The 11,693-nt window shown below is 45.5% G+C and overlaps 1 protein-coding gene across 1 annotated transcript in view; it reads right to left on the reverse strand.

Moving 5' to 3' along the window:
* Positions 1 to 11,376, reverse strand: part of rnf217 (ring finger protein 217) — a 14,208-nt gene extending 2,832 nt beyond the window's left edge. Inside the window, exons 1-6 of the mRNA XM_056294177.1 lie at positions 11,310 to 11,376; positions 10,381 to 11,081; positions 7,143 to 7,364; positions 3,610 to 3,774; positions 1,782 to 1,879; positions 1,537 to 1,640 (exon numbers count right to left, since the gene is read on the reverse strand). Of these exons, the coding sequence (XP_056150152.1) occupies positions 1,537 to 1,640; positions 1,782 to 1,879; positions 3,610 to 3,774; positions 7,143 to 7,364; positions 10,381 to 11,081; positions 11,310 to 11,376 (1,357 nt within the window). The remainder of the gene's footprint in view (positions 1 to 1,536; positions 1,641 to 1,781; positions 1,880 to 3,609; positions 3,775 to 7,142; positions 7,365 to 10,380; positions 11,082 to 11,309) is intronic.
* Positions 11,377 to 11,693: the final 317 nt, after the last annotated feature.

Below are 11,693 nucleotides of genomic sequence, written 5' to 3' on the forward strand. Positions count from 1 at the left end.
AAGAAGTACCCGCAGATAAAAAGTAGCAGGAACTCAAGTTGTTCTAAAACCACTCTGGAAGACTGATAAAGACTGTTTCATCAACACAGATTATATTTTGTAGGGTTCTATGGTCCCAATTTTTCCTCAGCTGGCAAACGTTGGGGATTGGTGGTCGCCCACATGCTAGCATAGTGGTCCTGTGGCTGTAAGGTTCCAAATGGAGATAGGCTTGCTAAGAAAACCCGAGTGGGAAAAGTTGATGAGTCAACACTCTTCCAATTCCTCAACCACGACAACTGAGGTGTCAACAAACAAGACTAGGTTAAAACTTAGTATACGGCTGGACCGCGATTACATTTATTAAACGGCTGTCTTCGTGTGACTACATTTAAAAACTGGCTGTTTTGACATCAGTTCTGTGAACAGCTGATGGCGTAATAGAAAACTCTTTGCACCAATTCATTTGAAAAAGCAACGGCCAATGGGGAACCTCCAACTCGCTCGCCTGACTAATGGTGAAGCTCCATCACTCACTCGGGCACTCACTCATGGACAACCACATGTGTAGGGCTGGCCCTGCTGTTGCGGTCCAGTCAAAAAGGAACACTACAACCAAATTGCTCTTCTTTAGCATTCGAATATTGGACGGTGTTAAGACTCACCGATTAATCGACTGATTGGACTGGCCAGCTTTTTTTTTTTTAATGTTCCCCTCTTTTTCTCCCCAATTGTATCCGTCCAATTACCCCACTCTTCTGAGCCATCCCAGTCACTGCTCCACCCCCTCTGCTGATCCAGGGAGGGCTGCAGACTACCACATGCCTCCTCCGATGCACGTGGAGTCACCAGCTGCTTCTTTTCACCTGACAGTGAGGAGTTTCGCCAGGGGGATGTAGCGCATGGGAGGCTCACACTATTCCCCCCAGTTCCCCCTCCTTCCCGAACAGGTGTCCTGACCGACCAGAGGAGGCGCTAGTGCAACGACCAGGACACATACCCACATCCAGCATCCCACCCGCAGACACGGCCAACTGTGTCTGTAGGGATGCCCGACCAAGCCAGAGGATACATGGGGATTCGAACCAGCGATCCCCATGTTGGGCACTGGTGAGCTCTTTGGTGGAAATGTCGATGAGCGATTGAGTATGAAGCTTGGTATCATACTGTAACTAAAGCTACAGTGGTGCTTTAAAGTTTGTGAACCCTTTAGAATTTTCTATATTTCTGCATAAATGTGACCTAAAACATCATCAGATTTTCACACAAGTCCTAAAAGTGGATAAAGAGAACCCAATTAAACAAATGAGACAAAAACTCATACTTTTGCCACTCAGAGATATGTAATATTGGATCATTTTCCTCAATAAATAAATGACCAGGTATAATATTTTTGTCTCATTTATTTAACTGAGTTCTTTTTATCTATTTTTAAGACCTGTGTGAAAATCTGATGATGTTTTAGGTCATATTTACGCAGCAATATAGAAAATTCTAAAGGGTTCACAAACTTTCAAGCACCACTGTATTTCTCTCTCTCAAAAATCACAAACTCACCACAGACAGACCCTCTAATCAGGCGTCTCAGATGTGGTCTATCAGGTAGATAGCGATACCTGCAGCCAAACACACTGAGGTTGGACGTGTGGTCTCCAAAAAACCTGACAACACAAAAAAAAGGAGAGGTGACATAAGAAATCAATAATGCAAACATTTTCTCAGCCTTGTTATGAGAAACCACAAAACAGTAAAGTAAAAAGAAAAAAGAAACAAACAGAAAGAGAAAAAAGTAATGGACTAACCTCAAATGTCGGTAGCGCTCTCCACAGCGGTAACAGAAGTTAGTGTTACACTGTGTGCAGGTCATGTGGTCACAGCCCTCTGTGCGCTGGATATGAATCTACAAAGAGTAGGAGGTAGCAGTAAACAGAGAAAGTAAATAATGAGACAGAGGAACATTGACAATTAGTTATAAAGGCAGCCAGGCAACTTTGCATTTTCACTTTCCTTTGCTCCCAAGTTCATGAAAACATTAGAGCATCATCGTCAGTGAATAACCAACTTTGGTCAACTTCACTTATACAGAATTCTCCATACTTTGCACAATGACTTGTATGCCATTCACATCAAGCGTTTATAAAGGCTATACACTGAAATGTTAGTTGGCCAACAGATGACAAGTGCTAGAGATACAAGGCATACCACTTGGAGCTAGATAGCAACCAGCCACACTAGCCATTATTGCTGTAGTAGAGAGCATTTTCCAGTAGCCACTTGTGTCATGGAACAAATCGTTTTTAACACTCTCGCTTTTCTCTATACCTCTCCAACTACTTCGCTGCCAATAGGTACTCTGAGTGAGAAAGGAGAGAGAGGTGTGAGAAAGCCCCTATTTCTGGATCATATGCAAAGCATGATTGGAAAGAAGACTGAGGACCAGAATCTGTTATCAATGATTCGGCTGGTAATTAAAACAGTTGCGAGTAATAGTCTACTGTTGGATGAATATTGCTGAAAAAAATAATGCCCCCCCTCCCTTTTCTCCCCAATTGTATCCGGCCAATTACCCCACTCTTCCGAGCTGTCCTGGTCGCTGCTCCACCCCCTCTGCTGATCCGGGGAAGGCTGCAGACTACCACATGCCTCCTCCGATACATGTGGATCACCACATGGGGGATGTAGTGTGTGGGAGGATCACGCTATACCCCCAGTTCCCCCTCCCCGCCGAACAGGTGCCCCGACTGGCCAGAGGAGGTGCTAGTGCAGCGACCAGGACACATACCCACATCCGGCGTCCCACCCGCAGACACGGCCAATTGTGTCTATAAGGACGCCCGACCAAGCCAGAGGTAACACGGGGATTCGAACTGGCAATCCCCGTGTTGGCAGCCAATGGAATGGACTGCTACACTACCCAGACGCCCTAACATTCATGCTTTTTTTTTTTTTTGGACAAAACTTGAAACTAAACTATTAACTACCAGAACAATACTTTTTTTCCAGAAAACCATCAGTGTTTCAACTCTGTACTGGATCGTTTCTATACTTATGCAGTCAAAATTCTGCAATGCACATTAAGAGCACATGTTAAGAGGTTATTGCCCACATTTATTAATTTTTTGTTACTTATCTTTTAAACTCAACTGATATTTTTCTTGATCTAATTTGGTTTTTAGGCTTCGCTCTACTGCTAGGTTGAAGCTCGGTTAGACCCATTTCTTACTCTCTCCACAGTCAAGTCCATGAAGAAAGCAAGGAGCCAAAGACAGACAGACAGTAGCCAGTGATGGGATAAATAAACCATCTTTGTTCATTTCTCTTACAAATAAACAGAGGTTGTATGCCGGCAGCCTGATTAACACACCTCCTACCCTATCCATTTATCTATCCAGCAAACGTCCTTGGCTATACGGCAAAATTGGATTTTGTGTAGTCTAACGTAATTATTTTGGGACTGAGACCAGACCCAACTTGTCTTATGACTGCGAGAGATGCCAGTTAGTCTACCTGAGTTGCTCCTTTTGTTCGCTTCACATAAAGTACATTTAAGGCCTTCATTTGATAGCCAAATGCTCAACACAATGACAAACCATCCATTTATTTATCTTTTCCATGATTGCTGGTCCTTACCTTACATTGTGGACATTTCTGGGCATTTCTTTGCCCATGTTCTATGACACTAGCCCAGTTTCGTAAGAGTTTGTCTCCTCTCCTGTAGTCGCGACACTTCAACCCATTGTGCCAGGGTGCATGGCATTTGAAACACCACACAAACTGGCATTTGCTACACTGGATCTACAGTGAATAGAGAGAAATTTACATTAATTATGGGTCACAACTGGAGGACGGGGCTCGAACCATTGTGTATAATCTCACTATCATTCCCTATTACCTTAAATTCAGTCTTTTGGGTTTTATTAAATTGGATAGCAGAATCTAGCATTGCCATAGACACATCTTCCTGTTTTTGTTGTGAGACGACTGCAGAACTATGAAAAAGTGAGTTGGTTTAGAGTCAAAGACTGCTGACACTCCAAAAGCTAAGTTGTACAGTGAGAACATCACAAATTAGCATGCTAACTATGTGAACATGCAAAGAATGTGAAAAAGTAGCATATAAAAGCAATAAAATATATTAAATGGTATCCTTGATATACAATGAATATAAATTAGCTTTGCTTTTAGTGGAGCTGGGTTCAGCAAAAGATATTATTGGGCGATTGCTCATCCCATTTCAATAGTTCACTTTTGATAATGCATAACTAAATATCATTTATGACTAATATAAAAAAGTATATTTATGTGGAGGATTGGGGTGTAGAGCCAATTTATCTGTCCAGCATTAAGCAGACTAACTCAGAACAGCTGGTCCACACCCTGTCTGCCGCAATATAATTTGATAACCACCTGGTGGTGAGTTGGATCAGATGGCAGGGAAGGCTGCCGGACAGACCTGGCAAACCCAAAAGTGTAGTGAGGGTGAACTGGGAATGTCTGGCGGAGGCCCCTGTCCGTGAGGTCTTCAACTCCCACCTCTGGAAGAAGTTCTCCTGTATCCCGAGAGAGGCTGGGGACATGGCGTCTGAGTGGGCCATGTTCAAAGCCTCAGCTCCTGTGGCAGGCAGGAGCTGTATTCATAAGGTCATCGGTGCCTGTCGAGGCGGCAACCTAAGAACCCGCTGGTGGACATCGGTGGTGAGGGAAGCCATCGGGCTGAAGAAGGAGGCCTTTCGGACTCGGTTGGCCCAGGGGTCTCCTGAAGCAGCAGACAGGTACCGGGAGGCCAGAAGGGCTGCCGCTTCGGTGGTCATAGAGGCAAAAACTCGGGTGTGGGAGGAGTTTGGCAAGGCCATGGAGGAGGACTTTCGGTTGGCCTTAAGAAAGTTCTGGCAAACCATCTGGCGACCTCAGGAAGGGAAAGCAGGGCTTGACTCGTGCTGTGTTCAGCCGGGGAGGAAACTGTTGACCCGGACTGGGGATATTGTTGAGTGGTGGAAAGAACACTTTGAGGAGCTCCTGAACCTGGCTAATATGTCCTCAGTGGAGGAGGTAGAGTCTGAAGACTCAGGGGAAGCCCCACCCATATCCCTGGCAGAGGTCTCTGAGATAGTTAAAAAGCTCCTCAGTGGCAAGGCGCCGAGTGTGATGCTGAAGGGTCTGGACATTGTTGGGCTGTCTTGGTTGACATGCCTCTTCAGTGTCACGTGGAGGTCGGGGACAGTACCTGTGGAGTGGCAGACTAGGGTGGTGGTTCCCATATTTAGAAAGGGGGACCGGAGGGTGTGCTCCAATTATCAGGGCATCACATTGCTCAGCCTCCCTGGGAAAGTCTACTCTAGGGTGGTGGAAAGGGGGCTCCGACCGATTTATCGAACCTTGGATCCAGGAGGAACAATGCGGATTCCATCCTGGCCATGGAACAATGGACCAACTCTTTACCCTTGCAGACGTGCTGAGGGGGGCATGGGAGTTTGACCAGCCAGTCTATATGTGTTTTGTAGACTTAGAAAAGGCTTATGATCGTGTACCCCGGGGCACTCTGTGGGGGGGAAGCGGGAGTATTGGGTACCGGGGCAGTTGCTACAAGCCATCCGGTCCTTGTATAACCAAAGCAAGAGTTGTGTCCACATTCTCGGCACAAAGTCAAACATGTTTTTGGTGGGTGTCAGACTCTGCCAAGGTTGTCCCTTGTCTCCGATTCTGTTTGTGATATTCATGGACAGGATCTCAAGGCACAGTCAAGGCGAGGAGTGTGTCTGTTTTGGGAACCTCATCTTTGCTCTTTGCAGATGATGTGGTTTTGTTGGCTTCATCAGAACGCAACCTTCAGCATGCACTGGGGTGGTTTGCAGCTGAGTGTGAAAGGGCTGGGATGAAAGTCAGCCCCTCCAAGTCTGAGGCCATGGTTCTCTACCGGAAAATGGTGGATTGTGCTCTCCAGGTTGGGGATGAGTTGTTGCCTCAAGTGAAGGAGTCTAGTTCACGGGTGAGGGTAGGATGGAGCAGGAGATTGACAGGCAGATTGGTGCAGCATCAGTAGTAATGCGGACGTTGTACCGGACCGTTGTGGTAAAGAGGGAGCTGAGCCGGAAGACAAAGCTCTCAATTTACCAGTCAATCTTCGTTCCAACCCTCACCTATGGTCATGAGCTTTGGGTAGTGACCAAAAGGAAGCGATCACGGATACAAGCGGCTGAAATGAGTTTCCTCCGTCGGGTGTCTGGGCTCAACCTTAGAGATAGGGTGATGAGCTCGGACATCCGGAGGAAGCTCAGAGTAGAGCTGCTACTCCTTCGCGTCGAAAGGAGTCAGTTGAGGTGGTTCGGGCATCTGATTAGGATGCCTCCTGGGTGCCTTCCTTTGGAGGCTTACTGGGCACGGCCAACTGGGAGGAGACCCCGGGGTGGACCCAGAACTAGCTGGAGGGACTACATGTCCAATCTGGCCTGGGAACGCCTTGGGATCCCCCAGGAGGAGCTGGAGGGCGTTGCTGGGGAGAGGGACGTCTGGAGTGCCCTACTTAGCTTGCTGCCACCACGACCCTACACCGGAGAAGTGTCTGAAGATGAATGAATGGAATGAATGAATGAATGAATGAACATAGTCCTGAATAAACTGCCACAAATGTACTCCACTTTTCCTCGCTCCCTCCTTTTCTCCATCTTTCCTCCTAAGTTACTAGAGAGGAGTGGAAGGGAAGTGGAAACATTTTTGTGGCTCACCTGTTGTCAATGTCTACAAGTCAAGCTTCATGCTGGAAAATAAATGTCAAGTTTGACAGCATAAGTGGTCCAACAATAACTGATTTCTAGGACTGTCAGTAAGCTCTTGCCCCCTTCTTTGCTTTAAAATCACCAAGCATCTTCTTTCACAGACCTTGGCACAAAATGCATGTTGTAACACTGCCAAAAGTCTATGCATGCAAAATTGATGCATGCAAGTACACATCATAGAGTGTTGTGGAAATACAAATTTCTCTTCCCCAAACCCTTTTACATCTTGCTAAATCGTTTGTTACACTTGAAACGATTTATTTGCAAATTCAAATCCATTTTTCATGCAATAATAATTTTCCTCGGGAAATGCCCTTAGAGCTCTGTGCAGACAGAGGCATGTATCTTGTGGCTGTTGTGGTTGTGTTTTGACTTTTGTGCAGTTGTCACCTTGTACTTGTGTTCAGCACGGTTGGGGATGTGCGTCTTCAGCGAGGTGAACAGACTGCACTGGGGGCATGGCTTAGTGGTTGCGTCCAGTTGGCTCAATTCCAGGAAGTAATGGTACCTTCCAATTTCTTCGTTGGCCAGATTGGAAATCACAACTCCCTCCTCCAGGAAACCACTGCATTCTGGGATTGGACAGATGATATAAGCCCTGCCCAGTCGCACCTGGGAAGCATTACAGAAACTGAATGAGTCAATACCTTGTACAAGTCTGCTGATCAATGCTAAAAAACAAAGCTCTCCTCAAAGTTAGCTTCTCAGGGGCATCCAGGTAGCGTAGTGGTCTATTCCATTGCCTATCAACATGGGGATCACTGGTTCAAATCCCCGTGTTACCTCCGGCTTGGTCGGGCGTCCCTACAGACACAATTGGCTGTGTCTGCGGGTGGGAAGCCGGATATGGGTATGTGTCCGGGTCCTGCACTAACGCCTCTTCTAGTCAGTCGGGGGGGGGGGGGGGCTGGGAGGAATAGCGTGATCCTCCCATGCGCTACGTCCCCCTGGCAAAACTTCCCACTGTCAGTTAAAAAGAAGTGGCTGGCGACACCACATGTATCAGAGGAGGCATGTGGTAGTCTGCAGCCCTCTCCAGATAGGCAGAGGGGGTGGAGCAGCGACCTGGATGGCTTGGAAGAGTGGGGTAATTGGCCGGACACAATTGGGGGACAAAAAGAGGGGGGGGTTAGCTTCTCAGGGTTTAAGTAATACATCCTTTACTATCAGAATGATGCCTATGCACTTGGGGTGACCAGTCAGCCTGTCTCAAAACATAGTCAAGACACAATTCTCAGAAACAGAAGCAGCACAAAAACAGTATGACTACTGCGAATTGCTCATCTGTTTGACAGTCCAGCCCATTGGGCTGGGATGTTTACTTGACTGCTCCTTGTTTCAGATATACATGACTACCGTCTTTCAGAGCAAAGGGTAACATAGTGTGTGTGTGTGTATGTTTGTTCACTGCTTTTATTTAAACATTGTTACTCAGCTGGCTCATACTAAGATCCTCTCCAATGTTTACCTCAGGTTCTAAGGTTATTTGAAGTTGTGAAAAGCTGAGGCTCTGAAGAGATGCAAAGTAATGCATTGCAAGTGTGTCTGTATGTGTGCGCGTCTGTAACATGAATCAACAAGCAAAATGACGAAAGGGAGATATTTACACAAGTATAGGTAGATGGAAGGAGAGAGGGAGGTGTGAAGATGAATACATCTGGACACAGATACTTGTTTGGTCTGTCACGTGGTGGGTGTGATGCCAATTTGAAAAGTTATTGAGACACAAAAATATCTTAACAGACATTGAGGTAAAAAGAAAATATATCCTTGGTGTGTGTGTGTTCAAACAGACTATTTCTCTCTATCCATTTCTCTTTCTGTTTGTCATGCTACCTTTTTAGATACCCCTGTATTTCACGTCCCGTATCAAGTAATTTTTGTCCCTCCACTTTCCAAGTTCTCTACCTTTGTTACTCTCTCTTCTACATCTCAATTTCTTTCTGTCACTTTCTTGCTTGTCCTTTCTACCTACACACTCTCATTCTCTTCCTTATATGTAAAAGCTAGTGGGACCAGTTAAACTGATACACGATAACGCACTAGATTGTGTTTGTCTTGTGTGTGTGCTTGTTACTACTGTATGTGTGTGTGTGTGTGTGTGTGTGTGTGTGTGTGTGTGTGTGTGTTTGTATTTAGGTGTGTGTGCATGTGGGTCTGGTTGTGTTTGAGAGAGAGAGAGAGAGAGAGAGAGAGAGAGAGAGAGAGAGAGAGAGAGAGAGAGAGACACACACACACACACACACACACACACACACACACACACACACACACACAATAGGCAGATAGCAGAGAACAATAACAACAACCTCAGTTAGTGTTACACCCACTCACACTACATGCACATATTCACCCACACAGACAAAAAGCTCTCTACAAGATAATGATGAGCTCGACATCAGAGTAAATATTGTTTGACAATGTTTGTATTCAAATTGTGTGCCACCTACCACCTATACAAACCGGGTGGAGAGTTCATTTTCTGCAGCCAACCAAGGTGGCCGAAATTCACCATGGCTGACTAATAACTTGACGGTTAATGGCTTGTTATCCAGTACAGAAAGGAGAGAGAAATCCTGCACTTAAGAGCCTGTGCTCTAATTTCTCTGCAAAAAGGTGTATCGATCAGTCAGAACAAACTCTATTTATAGAGCACATTAGGTTCATTAAAATGCAAAGTGCTTTACATTTAAGTGAAAGTGCACAGATAAAAAGAAGGTAATGATAAAAGAATAAAACAGACAGTAGGGCTGAACAGTATTGGAAAAACAAAATCAACACTGCGATATATATATATATATATATATATATATATATTGCAATATTAAATAATAAAAAAACGAGTTATAAAATATCACCAGAAAAATGCAGCTTTTAACTTGCGAAGCTTCACTATGGCAAAAATTAGGGTGATTTTAAAGGAGGAAGAAATAAGGTAGCTGTCTAATAAGTCACTAAATCGGCCCAAATTATGTTATTTGTCAGACAAACTAGAATATGTTCCTTCAGGAGTAGTCATAAAAAAGTGGACTTTGCTAGATTTTATTTTGCTAGATTTTGTTTTCTATCAACCAGTAATAGTTTTATTGGCCAAGAATGTGTGCATGCAAGGAGTCTGGCTTAGTATGTTGCTCTCAGTTACAAATACATACATACAAGTAATAAATACTAGGTACAGAAATCATTTTTTTTAAAAAGATACGATAAAAATCAAAGGCATGACAAAAATAAGAGATATGATAAAAAAAATAAGAATGTGATAAGAGTTTTAGCCTGACACAACTAATGGGATCTATTTGCCTTAGAGTGCATCCTCAGCATTGAGACTATTGCACATTGCAATGTTGATTCTTAAACGACACATTGTTCTGCCCTAAACGGAACAGACAAAGAAAGGAAAGTGAAGAATATATAAAAGAATGATTTTAAAAAAATAATGACATGAAACAAAATATAAAAGATTAAACCAGAGCAGACAGAACTCATATGTATGTAGAGGAGGTTTTGTGTGTGTGTGTTATATTTAGGTTGGGGTATATACAAAGAGAGGTTTGCGGTATAACAATGGCCTAGTAACATGAGCTGTGGGATGATAATCTAAATTTCAGCTGGATTATATCCAGTTTACCTGGGAACTGATGTAGAGTTTGAGACACTCGTCACACACAGCCTTCAGACAGCAGTGAAGCGGCGCGATTGGTTTATCCTCCAGGCACACACGGCAGCTGGATAGCCCGGTGCTGACACCGCTCTGCTGCCGGGACAGACTGCACAGGGCCGGCGGGGGCACCAGGTCGCCCAGCCCGTAAACTCCGGGACTCGATGCAGTATCCGGACTGGTCTCGACGTCCCTCTCCGGGGAACCATATATGACGACTGTCGCCGTTTCTGTGGGTCCTGCTGGGAATTCAACTCCCTTTCCCAGAGTGTCGTTGGCGATACAGTACACAGTGCAATAGACGTGCTCTTTGACACGGACGGAGTCATCCGCAGGGGTTTCGTTGCCGTCACCGGAACAACAGCATTCACCGGGACTGTTCAGGGTGTCAACCTGGCAAATATCCAGAGTTTTTATTTCCCCCGAGAGACCGGAGCTGTGCTGCTCTGTCGCCTCATTTTCTTCCCCTTCTTCTTCGCTGGTCTCCTGATAGGACTTTTCACACCTTCTGGGTGCAGGCCATTGGTCACTAATGACTCCTTCGTCCTCCTCTTCACCGTCTTGATCCTCAACGCGGTATTGCACCGCACTGTTATTTAGACTGTGAGACTGAGATTTACAAGTGGTCCCCGAGTTCCTCCTCAAAATCTCGACGGCAATCTTTTCTCCTCCTCCTCCCCCTCCAGAGGTGCTGTCCTCCTCACCGTGCCTCTCCCCCACCACCACCACCACCTCCACCCGCCTCTGTCTCTCTCCCTCCGGCTCCTCCACTTCCCCGTTAGGCGACTGCGCCGAGTTTGCATTTGGGACACACCGGTTCAAATCTCGGAGTGCCCCCTCGAATTTACCGTTGCTGAAGGAAGCTGCGGTTGACAATTTTCGGGATAACGTTATCTTACCTTCGTCGAAACTTGCAATAAAACTTGGCATTTTATGTTCATAAGCGATTTTTTGCTCATCTTCCATTCCCGGCTCGGCTCTCCCCATGTAAGTGTGTGTGTGTGTGTGCGTCCCTCCGTCTCTTTCCTCTCCCAACTCCTTCTACCAAAACAAACACAGCAGCAGGTTTACACTTCCGGGTCTGCGTCAGCATGTGGGAATGTAGCGATGGGAAGCCTAGTGGTGGTTCACAGGTTAGTGTTTTTTTTTTTTTTTAAGACGAAATCCGCGATTTCCCCTATCTGGTCAAACCCCCGGCAGCGAAAAACTACAAACAAGGTGTAGCGGCCATTGTCGCTCGTTGTGCCGTCAGCTCGGCAGTAAACAGTTCCTACTCATTCTCA

Source organism: Lampris incognitus, chromosome 15, assembly GCF_029633865.1.
Source record: "Lampris incognitus isolate fLamInc1 chromosome 15, fLamInc1.hap2, whole genome shotgun sequence".
Lineage (NCBI taxonomy): Eukaryota > Metazoa > Chordata > Actinopteri > Lampriformes > Lampridae > Lampris > Lampris incognitus.